General features: G+C 42.6%; 2 protein-coding genes across 2 annotated transcripts; both read right to left on the bottom strand.

Moving 5' to 3' along the window:
• Nucleotides 1-4623: 4623 nt before the first annotated feature.
• Nucleotides 4624-9502, bottom strand: LOC119120972 (high-affinity choline transporter 1-like). The gene is made up of 9 exons (XM_037248270.1): nt 9332-9502; nt 8800-9025; nt 8341-8454; nt 7081-7236; nt 6865-7013; nt 6650-6793; nt 6397-6550; nt 5898-6115; nt 4624-5833 (listed from the first exon to the last, which is right to left on the bottom strand). The coding sequence occupies exons 2-9, from the start codon at nt 8981-8983 to the stop codon at nt 5159-5161; spliced, it is 1794 nt and encodes a 597-aa protein (XP_037104165.1). The 5' UTR covers nt 8984-9025; nt 9332-9502; the 3' UTR covers nt 4624-5158.
• Nucleotides 9503-11336: 1834 nt separating this feature from the next.
• arl6 (ADP-ribosylation factor-like 6) lies at nt 11337-13469 on the bottom strand. The gene is made up of 9 exons (XM_037247696.1): nt 13314-13469; nt 12415-12559; nt 12275-12336; nt 12137-12205; nt 11969-12063; nt 11754-11883; nt 11633-11688; nt 11502-11559; nt 11337-11406 (listed from the first exon to the last, which is right to left on the bottom strand). Exons 2-8 carry the CDS (start codon nt 12532-12534, stop codon nt 11534-11536), a joined length of 558 nt encoding a protein of 185 aa, XP_037103591.1. The 5' UTR covers nt 12535-12559; nt 13314-13469; the 3' UTR covers nt 11337-11406; nt 11502-11533.
• Nucleotides 13470-14417: the final 948 nt, after the last annotated feature.

Here is a 14417-nt window from a genome sequence, read left to right as displayed (position 1 = left end):
AAGCGAGCGCAACATCGCTTTTAACTCTTCCGTGGGAGTTTGCGCTGCGTTTAATGACGCTCTTAAACCACCTCCCCAACAGAACACAATGTCATCTAATAAAAATATTGTACTCTTTGGAGGGGAAAAAATTGAGGCTTTAAAACGATGTGGATAAATAATACACATAGTCAACGGCACATTTGAATCAGATTGCTTTTTGTGTACATGTGTTTTTGACGCTAATTCAAAACATGTACTTAACTATTTTGTCGCAAATCTGGTTTTCAGATATTTTCATTAAGTTAATAATAATAATGATGATGATGATGATGATTAAATTATAAACAATCCCAAACATAAGCCCTTTTGGAGCATCTTATAGAAAGTATTAAGTCAAGGCAATAATGAATCTCGTTTAAAAAGAGAAAACTTTGTCTGACTTTTAAATATGGTTTCTTTACAGGTTCTTAGAAATGAAAGCGGTACTGTCATCATTATTGTATTGTACTGCTATCTAGTGGAATTTTTGCGAAGGTGCACCATAGTGACAGAGTACAAAATAATATTTAATAATCATCGTTTATATTTAACTACAGTCAAATTGTACGAGAAAAATCAAGCCATATAAAAGTCGATATGAATTATTTGCTTGAGCGTGAATGAATGATAAATGGATCCATTGCCCAACACGCGCGCGCAGAGACGCGCGCACGCACGTGGACATTGTGTGCATATCAATTCCGTTAAAGGTCAACTTTTTCCTCTTGCAGTCTGTCAGAGAATAATTGGATGAAGGCGGTAGGGAGCCAATTACATTATTAAGGTTAGAAAAACTAGAAAAGCAGAATAGAGATATGTGTGAGATCTCCAACAAACATCATCGGCTCATCTCAGCTGTCACGTCTTAATATGTGACTATATAACGATATAAAACTATACAAATTATATAAAAATCAGAAAGTCATCGAAAAGTTTATTTGAGAATTTTCGCGAAAGTTATTACTTTTCAGATAATCTACACAAATTTGCTAAAAAATAAATGTTGGTGTTTCCTATGATGTCTTCAGATGATTTTTAAATTAGTGATATGATAAAATCATCAAATTAGCTTAAAGTATAAAATCATGAAATTTTACACTTTATGTGCAGTAAATCTGCATCTCAATTTCATTTATTAAGTCAAAAGACTCAAATCATCTTTGAAATGACTTTTTTGTTTTGTTTTTTTTAACTGTTGGCCTTGCCCTCTTGGTCCAGCTGATCAGACCCGATTCACAACATCTGGAGGCCGAGCCGCCACACCTGCGTACTGATCATTGGAGAACCTTTAAAAGAGGCCGGCGCTGCGACCTCAGTTGGTTTGCCAGTACGCTGATCCATCTCCACGCTAGCACAACTTATTGCTTGTGTTTCAATTCTGTTCCTGCTGTGTGTTATTAGTTGGGGTTTTTTTTTGGGTCAATTGCATCAAAATTTTCTGCCATTCAAGCTCCATATTTTTTGCATTTACCAATCGTCCACATCATAGAATTCCTCCAAAATTTGTGATCATGACTGGTCATTGACCAACAATTTTTAACTGTGCAAGCTCTACCTCAAAATGTGTCATCTCCATGAACTAAAAGAAATGGTGTGTGTGTGCGTTGTCATCGTCACCTTCTCTCAGGATAATGTCTGTACCCTTGTGCTCCTCAATCAGCCCTAATGGATCCTCTGGCTCCGATTCAGCTGGGCCGCTGATTATGATACTAAAGACACACACACACACGGAACACACACACACGAAACAGGGTGTGGTTGGTGGCTATTGTGCGTCATGATGAGTTAAGAGGGGTGATGACCATCACGACATCTTTTCCATTCTTTATTTGCTGCAGGAGTGTCAAATGCAAATTCAAAAAGCAACAAAATGTATTATTTACTCTGATGGTGTGTTCTTTAAAAAAAAAAAAAAACACTTTATTCTAAATATGTGCTATTTTCTTCCCCCACTGCATTGCGAGTGCACACAAATGGGAAGTGTTCACATGGGTCCCATTCATCGTGCTCCATTTGAGAGCAAAGCGACCCGGTCCCCAGGGGCTAATATGAGCCATTGTATGTGTGTGCTCTCTGTATTATTCTCCCAGCTGAATTTCTATGAGCAGGGGGAAAAAAGCAATGTCCATCCTTTCTATTTTGATAAAAGCAGTGAGGAAGTGAGGAACACACAAAATGACAGTCTTCGCTTTTGTGCGTACATGTTAGAATCGTTGGAGAGATATCAGCTGTAAGTTAAATGGCAAGAAATGGAAATACGATATTGGGGATTTAGTAGAATTGTGAAATGGTAGACAGTCATGAGCAGGTAATTTGCGTTCCACTGATAAATTACGAAAGCACCACTGGAGAGCATTACATCATAGTTAAAACAAATTGAAGTGACTCCATTGTTTTAGCCCCCAAGTTGAGTTTGTTGCAGTCATTTAAGTTGGAATAACTTCCAATTAAAAATTGTGGCAAAACATTTCGTAATCTTGTCTGTTGAACTTCCGTGAAGCCGATTCCGACTTTGCCTCACGGGTCGGACAGAAATTCCCCCGCCCCCCCGCCGAGCTCCAGTCTGTCTACCTGCGGCCCGTCTGAGTGCTTGTGGGGCCGCTCGGCTAATCAAGTTCTCCTGGCTGATTTTATTATGGAGGCCGCTACATTCATTTAGCTGACGATTCTCCTCAGCTGCTTGGAGAGGCTAATGGAGAAGATGGAGAGATAGATGGGAACCAACAAGACATACCACGATATACCCAACGGTGTCTTTGGAAAAATAAAAATCGTGCCTTCTGTTTCCAGCACCGGCGTTGCAATTTAATTAGAGACATGAGTTAAAAAAGGACGTAAAGATGGATCAGTCATCATGATAGCAAAACAGCAGATGAGATCGAGGATGCTTTGATCCAGCAAGCAATCCATCGTGTTCTCTGGAATTCACTGAGATACAAAAGGGATTGGAATTCGAAAATCCAACCTGAAGTCAAAGATCTTAAAAAGGGAAAAGGTCTCATTCTAACTGGCAGGTGTACGTTGCGAACTTCATCGGCAATTGGCTTTGACCAATTTGCACACTTGATTGCTGAACAGCAGAATTTTAACAGCAAAATCTGCTTCCGTCGCATGACTCCAATAACGAGATCCTCGAGGACGTTCTAAATATATCCAGTGCGCATGAAGGAATGACTCTTTTGGTGCAGGTCCAAACATTCTCTTCGTCAGAGTCCTACGTAAAGCACAAAATAAATGGATTGAGTGGGCCAACCGGCGGTTTCCCTTCATAATTGTTAATTATGGAGAGTGCTGGCTGAGGCACCGATGGAGATGGGATATTCTCCCTCCCCCCCGTCCACCATTTTATGGGATTGCTCTTAGTTCTCAAGGACACAAAACAGGACACTTGTGATAAAGGAGGAGGTGCAGGGGATGGGTGGGGCACGCTCGTCATTCTTGCGCTTTATTATTGGTGCACAAGATGGCAACAGGCGCCAGGATCCCCCCCGCCCCGTCCCCCTCCAAGTGACCACCAGCAACCCCGCCCAACCCACGTGGCTCCTGCTCCAGTCCAAGACGAGAGCACAGCACTTAAGATAATGTAAATAAGAGGGGGGGGAGGGAGAGCTATTTTAAGACTTTTCTATGGCCGTGGATGTCCATCAAAGACGCAAGCCAAGCGATTGTAATTTCACTCACGTTTTCAGACATGCTCTCTGTCTCTCGTCAAAGTGGCCGAAGGGCTTGTCAAAAGAAAGCCGTGATGTAAGATGCTGTAAACAAAGTATGGACTTAACATATCACTGAAAAAAAAATGGTGTGTGGAAATGATTCCATTTTAGTCAGTCAGGTGGTTCAGATGATTTTCTTGAGCAATTAATAAAATAAAATAAGTTGACGAGAATGCTCGTCGACGGGAACCTGCGTCATTAATGTCAATGACGCAGGTTCCCGTCGCTGGCATACAAAGAGTTCAAATTGAAAAAAATCAACACACCTGATTTTTCAGTGTATAATATCCCCAAAAATATTTTTTTTTCCATAAAATATGTACCTAAAGAAGATGTAAACATTTGTGTAGGGCTGTTTGATTAAAATGTAGAAATTGAGGGTTTTTGTACTGTGTAGTTAAATTTTCTAGAAGTCATACAAAATTTCCAAACATGAAAAATAACGTTCATGACAGGGTCAGATCCTTTCGAAAAAAAAAATTAAACTCAATTAAAAAATATTCCTAATAAAAACAATTTAGTATTCCAAAGTAGATTTTATATTTGTTTACATGATAATGTTACATTATTTTTTTTATTGATACATCTGCTATGACATCAAAAAATAAATAAACATTTAGATAGCATCCTTCCTTCTTACATGATTAATGCGAAACAGCAATTTGTTATTTCTACGCCTTCCCCCTCCTCCATATTGATACAAACATAGACGGACGGCACAGAGAAAATGATCTGTACATGGCCATGAACAACACACACATTACAGATCCAAAATTCATAAGTGACTGACACGCTATTCTGCGACAACTCCACTTGCAATAAAATAAATACACAAACGGCAAATTACATTTTTGATACAAGATGATTCGCTTTCACATTCATCATCATATTTTTTTTTTTTTCTTCACTGCTCTTTGACCGGTGAGGTGTGTGGAAATGCACACTCATCATTTTCATTAAGGCAGCAGAATAAAAGTCTCATTGATCTTGATCGGCTTCTGAAAGAAAACCAGCGCAATGCTTGACTATTTCCACTATTGCTTCTATAAATTCTATTGAGCTGTGCTGATGAGTTGCCTCTTGAGTCATGATCTCGTTTGTCTTCTTAGATCAGAGGTAACAAAATCAGTTTTGGGTCATGTGATCATTTACTTCCCGCTCATAAATGTAACTTTAAATGCTTGACTGTTTGTCTGGGCACTGTGAGTGACTCGCAAATGGTGCCGTCTGCCTTTCGCCTAAAGTCAGATGTATTTGTGAAAGTGAAGAGTGTTATTAATTTTGTGAGAATATATTGCTGCGGTGTGCCAGCTACGACCCGCCGGTGTTGCACCTCATTGTCCTTGCTTGCGTATTGTCTTCAGTTTGATGGACAGCCGGAGCATTTTTTTCCCAGTCTTCTAAAAACACACGTCTGGATCTTGTCATTCTTCATCGTGGTGGGAGTAGTCGGGGCTTGACTCCTCCTCTTCCTCCTCCACGGTATCTGTCGGCAATGTGTCGCGGCGCGTGAAGGCGGCCGCCAAGGTCACGCTCAGCCGCGGTTTGACGGGCGCCATCTCAGACAGCCCGATGTTGTTGCCGCGGGTCACCAGCGTGGTTTTATCCATAATCTCGCCGCTGTGCTTGGACACCACGGCGTCGAGAAAGTCGTATTTATGAGACAGCTTGCCGCTCTCAAACAGGTACTTGGCCAGGTAGGAAAAGGCCACGTTACCCAGGAAGGACGCTAGCATCGACGCTGTTTTGAAGGGAAACTTTTGGATGACCACGTCCTCCATTTCTCCGGTGATGTGGTGCTTGCGCTGCTCGAGGCTCCATCCGGGGTAATAAATGAAAGGGGGCAGCTGCAGGTAAGGTTCCCCCCCGCCGATACGCAGCACCATGCCAAAAGCGTACGCCGCCACCGAGCCGTACGTGTTGGTGCCTTTGACGAAGAGCACGCTGAGGAGCTGCGGGAAGATGATGACGTAAACCAAGTCTGAGCTGAGGTACCACAGTCCGTAAACCGTCCCCGTGACCAAGGCCATCAGCGTGGCCAGGCCGCCGAACACAAAGATGGTGATGCGCATGACCCACACGATCTCTCGGTCGGACGCCTGCGGAGACAAAGCGAAGGTTAGCGAAGACGGGTTTGAGCGTTAAGGAGAGGCGCACGCTGACCGATTGTCTGAAGGCCAGCTGGTAGATGTTCCTCGCAAACATGGAGCTGGCTGACAGGATGGACGAGTCCGCGGAGGACATGACGGCGGCCGACACGGCGCCCAGGCCGAAAAAAGACACAAACGGCGGGCAGAGGTGCTGCAGAACGATGGGGAGGATCATATCGGCTTCTTCTTTCTCTTTGGGAGGAATGCTGCCGTATGTTGTTTGGTTCCAGTCTGAAGACCGTCACAATAGAGAAATACCATTACAGAATCCCCCCCGAAAAATTCCTTCAAAATAAATGTTGACTGTTGATTGGGAACAAAAGTAATGTGAAATCTGGAGAGCGATCCACTAATTTGTTCCCTTGATGAGGTAACATTTAAAAATGGATGGCTGCTACATTATGAATGAGTGCAACCAGCTGCTATTTACCCAAGCTCTCTCAGATCTAAAGGCAACACGGGCCCACCCTGAGCGGCCGACACACCAATCATGAACTCAAGCGCACACGCACCTGTGGAGGCCCCGATAGCTCCAATAAGAACGGAGGGAACGGCCATGACCAGGCATCCGAACGCAGCGATGAAGGACAGGACTTGTGCGTAGGTCGCAGAAGAAGCGGAGAGCACTCGTTGGAAATAAACCTGCCAAGGGATTCCTCCGAGCATCTAGGCTCGATCAAATTACGCACATGGAACTTGATTCGAACGAAATTACAAGTAACTTGGAAATAACCACATCACAGTAGCATCACCAGATGACAATACCAGGAGGCAAAAATTGTCGATCCAGACCCAGGTGTCACTCTTGTTGATGCTGCCTCTCCACGGCGACTGGTACACGTACTCCACTGCGGTCACCGTGATGTCTGACACGGCCGGGTTGGTCAGCGCGAACGGCACGCTGATCCACTGCAGGTGGGAAAAAATATAACTGCTTCTGGATTCTCGTGGTTTGCCACGTTGTCTGGAAATGGACCTACCAGGCCAAGAAAGATGCAGAAGAGCTGCACGACGTCAGTGTAGGCCACCGAGTAAAGTCCTCCAACCAGCGTGTAAAAGATGGCGATGAGGGCCGAGATAACCACCGACATTTTGATGTTGATGTCCACGATGACGCTGAGCGTGGCGCCTGAGGGCACAAACGTAGGTGATGATGTCACGCAGATACGACTGCACCGAGAAAGCATTAAACGTACCAAGAGCCGACAAGATGGCGGCGGACCAGAAGATCTCCCCCATTAATGCGGGTATGAAGAGAAGGCCACCCATGCGTTTGCCGTATAGCTGCTGGAACGGGTCCAACATGGTGACGTAACCTCTTGAGCGCATGGGCTTGGCGAAAAAAAGTCCTCCTGGTAGACAAAGAATTCACCGTTGCACGCATGCGTGGACATCATTTACCAAGATTTAGCAGAAAGGAACTCAGTGAAGAAATAAATGGTTAGAAATGTCATGCTTTGTCTGGTCACGTCTAAAAATCGCTATATTGTGGTGCAACTTGCTCTCGTGGAACAATTTACTACCATGTGATGTCATAGATGTGGGGAAAAAAATACATTCTAGTCTTTTATTGTCAAGTAGTTTATGTAGTATATTTGTCTTTTAAGAATCTAAAAAATCCATCCCAGGTAAAATTTATTTATTTATTTATTTATTTATTTATCCATCCATCCATTTTCTGAACCGCTTAGTCCCCACGGGGGTCGCGGGAGTGCTGGAGCCTATCCCAGCCGTCATCGGGCCGTAGGCGGGGGACACCCTGAACCGGTCGCCAGCCAATCACAGGGCACACAGAGACAAACAACCATTTGCACTCGCACTCACACCTAGGGACAATTTGGAGTCTTCAATCGGCCTACTAAGCATGTCTTTGGGATGTGGGAGGAAACCGGAGTGCCCGGAGAAAACCCACGCGGGCCCGGGGAGAACATGCAAACTCCACACAGGGAGGGCCGGAGGTGGAATCGAACCCGCACCCTCCTAACTGTGAGGCGGACGTGCTACCCAGTGCGCCACCGAGCCGCCTTATTTATTTATTTATTTATTTATTTATTTATTTATTTATTTATTTATTTCGTAAACGGGGTCTGAAAATGGCTGGTATTTAATGAGTTGGCCAGCTAACAAGCCAATGATGTCAGCCATTAATTACTACTGCATCACTGTATACAAAATATAAACAGATACAAAGTGATAAGTGTGTGTACAACAGGGGTCACCAAGTCCGGTCCTCAAGTCCGGACTTGGTGACCCCCGCTGTAAAAAAATCAAATAGAGAGACAAAATATGTCAGGGCACAATTGCTCACACCACACACACATTTAAACAACACCCCAAACAAACTTGAGTAAATTCACATCATGCATTTCAAAATGAACTAAGTCATTGTCATATGACACAAAAAGGCAAAACCATGCGTCTAAATGGTTTTACATGCAGTGGTCGGTCAGACTCACCTACAACAAGACTGAGGGCATATCCAAAGGGGGCTTGTGCCCAAGCCAAGCCATAATCTGGCAGATAAACGTACTCAGCTGTGCCATTAATGTATCCTCCTCCAACCCACGTTGCTGAAAATACAAAAAGAAACTTGAATCTTGTCTCATGACATTTATCATATAATTTTTTAAAATTATAATTAGAAGCAGATGTACTGCAGTAAACTGGATCAAACACTCAAATGTGACTTTTAATGTGGATGCGAAAAAAACTCAACATTTTAATCAATACTTAAATGAAAAAAAGATTCATATCTTTGTCAAAGATTGTTGACGAATGAATGAACGAATGAAGTGTCCGTGAAGAGACAAAGAGAACGTGATATACAATCAACTTTTTAGAGTCTGATTTTATATATATTGCAACTTCACTGTTTATTTCCGATTTTCTTACCAAGTATAATCAAGGTGTCTTACCAGTCATGGTAAATCCTCCGACGAATAATCCAATATCTCTTCCTCCGACCATGATGGTTTCGCTGCGGTCGGTCCCTTCGGCCTCCCCGGAGTGTTTGTTCTTCCATGCCGCCCAAATGCCCACAAAGAGGATGAGGAGGTAGAAGAGCGCGATAGCCACAAGCCCCTCGACGTGGATGGTCATGGTGGCGCCGGTCTTGCGCTAAGAACAACGACGCATGGAGACCTGCACGCGGAGCGGAGCGCACATAACGCAAATAAAGTGGCCTTAAAAACGTACGTGTTACAAAACAGATTTCTTTTTAAAATGCTAAAACTTGGGTGCATTATTTTGTAGTTCAAAACAGAAAATAGTTTATAAAATGACTCAATAATAAGATATGCAGCAAACAATAACAATTACAGTTGAGAGTGTCATTTGCGTAATTACGCACGAAAGATGACCGCAAATTTGAAGACACAAAAAGAATCAAATAACAAACTGTTTGTCTGACAGAGCTACGAAAGTATTAGGAGGTCTTTTAAAACGTACCTGAAAAGTTTCTAGAGGCATGCGCTGTTTCTCGGACGGCTTCTCTCCAAAAGCCTGCAAGGAGCGCTCCAATGAGATAATGGCGGAGGTCTCTTGGGTGACTCGGTGGGCTTTTAAGGGGGGTAGGTGTGCCGTCAGAGGACTGGTAGCACACGTCAGAAGAACCCACCGTCTCGGTCCCACCTCGCTCAATGAGCAAGTCACTCATTCGGGGGGGCACGTCATAAGTACATCTCCAATCTTGAGTCTGGGCTGCAGCTTTAAACAAGTCCATTTAATTGCAGAAAGCCCTTGGTGCATTATTGGAGACAAAAACTCGAAATTCTCCATTGAGGGCATCTCGGCCTACTAGGTGATTTATTTTTTATTTTCGTCATATTCTGCTCATAAGCCCAATTAGCTGACTCACTGCTTTTTTTGTGTGTGTGACTGATTGGGGGGAGCTTTGACGCATCAACCGAAGGACACTGCGAAATATAGAGTTCAGTTTCATTGAAATAATTCTGAAGAAGCTATTTTTTCACTTGGTCTTTTAATTAGGTACACCTGCAATTTAATGTGAGCATACATAAAACGTGACGAAATTTATATGTAAAAAATTAACCACCGTTAATAAGGCAGTGTTTTATTTGAGGAAGAGAATAATTTTTAAAAACTTATTGCGCCCCGCGCGTAATGTACGATAACTGACAGGTTCCCAATTAGGAAGACTTCTGGGGAGCAGCAGGCAGAGCTCAAAGGACGCATGTGACATTCTTCCTGGTTGCCCGCTAGCCACACGCATACAAACAGAAGCCATATTGCTGCTCGGAAGCCTAATTGAAAGAGATACGACGAGGTAAAAATATTTAGCACGAGCAGCGCCTCCTGCTGGTAAATCTCTGGAATGTTTTCAGCACCATGGACAGAGAACATAATTACAACGCTGAAGGTAGATCACGAAGAATGCTTAATATCATTTAAATATGAAAATAGGAGTAATTTTGGAGCTTAAAATAATTGATGGAAGTGTTGAGTCTTTTTAAGAGTTTGGAATCCACCGGCTGGCCATTTAATGAGCAGCTGTTGCTGGCAGGGCTGTTGGATATGGAAGGGTGAGCAAGAGCCAGAGACAAGACTTACGCGGACACATTAACTTCATTAATGAGACATGGGAAGAGACCACCATCTTCCAAAAGGGGGTGTGGGAATGCTTTTTATTCTTTAAAAACATTTACAATGAAATAAAACATACGACTTAGAACGATACATATTCAAGAGATGATCTTACGTTGTCCTAACATTGCGCTGAGACTGTTATTTCATTTTCATTTATATATAAAAGATATTTTACAAACAATTTGCTGTCTATGAAGCCTCCGACTGTTAAACTTGTACAGACCTTTGCCATAATATACAATTTCCCGCACCGTCATCCAGTTTTTGTTTCATCTTACACTAAACGTAGCTAATCACGATCGGCTAATCGATGACAACATTCAGGGCTTTAAAGCTGTCACTCTAAAACAACAAAGTTAAAATTGAACAGCTGTTTTGACCACATGCCCACGTTTAATCAGTAAAGTAGCCGTGAAGGTTACCTACTGTTTATTGCGCCACTGAAAGGCCAAAATCAAACCGAGGCATGCGCTCGACAACTTTCAACGTGACGACGACGACGGACTTTTGGGTAGCGGCTAGCGACAGCTTCTAAAAAGCAGAACATGTTCAAGCTTCAAATAAAAAGAAAAGAAAAACAACCACCAGAAAAAATACCATTATAAATTTAAAAAGAAGCTGCGCATATATTCGCTGCAATGAATGATGACGCGGCGGTTTTGCCACGTGCATCTCTTTGTGCGGCACACAAACTTCCGAGATCTTGTCAAAGTACAGTTTGCAAAACCGTCATTGTTTTCATTCTCTGCAGCACATTGTCAACTACGTACTGTTTAAAAAGACATTCACAAGTGAACAATGGCAACTTGTGTACAATTCAAAAGAAACCAGCAACTTGTGAAAAGAGACACACACGTCAAAGACAATTCTTTAGATGGCTCCAGGGACCACCAGGGTTTGTTTTACGCAATCCAGAACTAGAAGAAAAAAAAAAAAAAAAAAACATGCATTAGGAGACAAGCGTCAGATTTTTACATAAAGCACAGATGTCAACAAAATGTTTTTCTGTTACCTCCTCCTGCAAAAGCTGCTTCACGCCCCCTCTCATGTTCTCATGGATTTGATTTGATCTGTAAATAGCAAATCAGATCAATTATCCCTTTTTAAATTCAACGTAGTCGTTATCAGAAGCGCTCAGATTACCTTGTAACCACTCCACCCCTTCCTGCAAGCCGTCGCCTCTCAGCGCATCGGTGGCACTGAAATGGATTTTTTCTGCATGTTTACAAACACAGGAAAATTTCAAGTGCAAATCTGATCATACCAGATGTGCCAAGGTTTGTCCTTGATATTGTCCAAGCACAGCAGCTGGGAGACTTTGACTGAAGACAGAGCGTCTCGGACATCCATCTTGTTCGCCAAGAACAGGATGGGAATCCGCTTGTGTTTAATGTCTACGAGGAGACGGACAAGGATGTTGTCATAAAATATCATCTGTAACCAGGAAGTTACCAAAAACAAATTCCACAACGAACTTACCGGGATGATTCAATAAAGTTTCCAATTCTTCTTTGGCCACAACCATCCTCAGCTTATCCGCACTGTCGATGACAAAAATGACAGCCTGCCCCTCCCTGGCCGACACATTTTATTATTATTATCAGTAAGCCAACGACCATGATTGCAATGTTTGTGTGCGCAACTGACTTGTAGTAGTGCTCCCACAGGTTTCTGTATCTGCCTTGGCCCGACATGTCAAACACTGTGAAGGAAAGGCTACACAAAGACAAGTGAGAAGAAATACACAACAAGTTACATTGCAAAGTTACCGTGATGAAAACCTACCTGGACGTCTTGAACTTCTCGATGCTGAAACCGATGGTTGGGACGATGTCTTGTGCCTGCGCCTGCCGGTTAAACGTGACACATTAAAACCTGCACGTCGAGTGGATAGTCAACAAGCTTGGATGTATTTGTAGCCTTACATTGGACGGTTTGAGTTTGTTGATGATGGTGGTTTTGCCGCTGTTGTCCAGGCCTAGGCAGAGCACGTTGACTTCTTTCTTGAAGCCCAGCCATCCTGCCAACTTGTCAAACAGCCCCATTGGCAGCAACCATCCACTCTTGCCCCTACAATAACAAAAGAGATCATTGCAGAGAATTGAACTCAGTGTTTAATATACTGAACTATTTCTGCTATGACGTCTCAACAATGATCCCAGAAAGATCACAGCACTTTTGAATCCATTTAATCCGATTGCTTGGAGGTCTTAAAACGCCCACACAGTCATGACGTGATGTTTGCATCTGTCGTGACGTTCGCATCTCGAATGATACAGCTGACGCACAATTATCCGACTCGTTATGTAAATACTAAAATGACACCTCGCAACTGAAGCTGTATGCTTGTCATTTTATAATTGCATTGTTATCCCTACTTTAACACTAAACAAGCAAGCAATCGTGCCATTCCAAAATGATCAAGTGTTAAGCTCACCGACACCGCGGTCATCGATCAAATGTGATGTTTTATCAGCTCGTTAGCCGATAACACCGACTAAAGAGATTGTAGCGTAATTAACAGTCACGGTCCTATTTAGTTAATCTTCTCTGCTCTGTCACCATACAGGTTAGCCCGAGCTAACCCCTTGATAGTAACGCATAATCTTACACTTCAGGTCAGATTATTTATATTAGCGAAAGATCTTGACAAAATAGCGTCAAATATGGAGCGAATGATCACCAAATCCGACTGGAAACGTAAATCTGAAGCCACGTAAACAGCTCACGTCAGAGCTAGCTGCGCTAACGTTAGTTAGCATGTATTACCATGTAACTTGCAACTAAAACACAGACGCCTTTGTTTCTGTGTGCTCAACTTTACCTTTGATTAAACTGTCTTCTTGTCGTGCACAGAACTGCAGTCTGGGTGAGTTTATTCCATCACCGGCGAGTCCTGTTCATTTGTTTTCATTCATTTCTCGTGCACATTTCCATGGTGCCCAGGATACGCTCCTAACTAATGCTGCATTCAGGGGAGTCGGGATTTTACATATCCAGGTCATTACACAGCAAACCTTGATCTCGGGAAGTGTATGCGTGACGAAATAATTTTGCGCTTTGTCTTCGTAAATACATGTCAACAACTCTTTCATGATTTTGGATAAACGTGTGTGTTTTTTTTTTTGGTAGTTCCGGGTCAACACGGAGCTCGACCCAAACGTACGCAAAGCGCAGGTCAAAGTAACTAAAATCCCTTAAACGTTGCTTTCACTAAACCCTCAATGACATATCATCATAATCAATCAAATTGATACCATTACGTCACAAAAAGTTCAGGATTTTAGGCTTTTACTTTTAAACAATCCTTGTCATATTTTGGACATTTTTGCCACGTTCTCACTGATCTTAGAGTGTCACGATTTCTTCAGCAGGTCACTGGAGGTTTCACAGAAAGGAATAAAAAGTGAACAACCTTGGTGGAAAAAAATTGCTTTTGTAAATATTGCTAGTCAGCTCCTCAGAGAAGACCAACATATCTATCTATCTATCTATCTATCTATCTATCTATCTATCTATCTATCTATCTATCTATCTATCTATCTATCTATCTATCTATCTATCTATCTATCTATCTATCTATCTATCTATCTGTCTGTCTGTCTGTCTGTCTGTCTGTCTGTCTGTCTGTCTGTCTGTCTGTCTGTCTGTCTGTCTGTCTGTCTGTCTGTCTGTCTGTCTGTCTATCTATCTATCTATCTATCTATCTATCTATCTATCTATCTATCTATCTATCTATCTATCTATCTATCTATCTATCTATCTATCTATCTATCTATCTATCTCTTCATGGCCTTCATCGATGCCCCACATAAGCGCATAATTGACAAACTCACCTGACAATTCTTCATGTCCAGAAAACGTGTCAGTTAAGAGGAACAATGATTGTGTGTTTGTGCTTGTGGGCGCATCCATGGATACCTTTGTC

This window comes from Syngnathus acus, chromosome 3 (assembly GCF_901709675.1).
Source record: "Syngnathus acus chromosome 3, fSynAcu1.2, whole genome shotgun sequence".
Lineage (NCBI taxonomy): Eukaryota > Metazoa > Chordata > Actinopteri > Syngnathiformes > Syngnathidae > Syngnathus > Syngnathus acus.
This window is presented reverse-complemented; position numbering and strand designations above follow the sequence as displayed.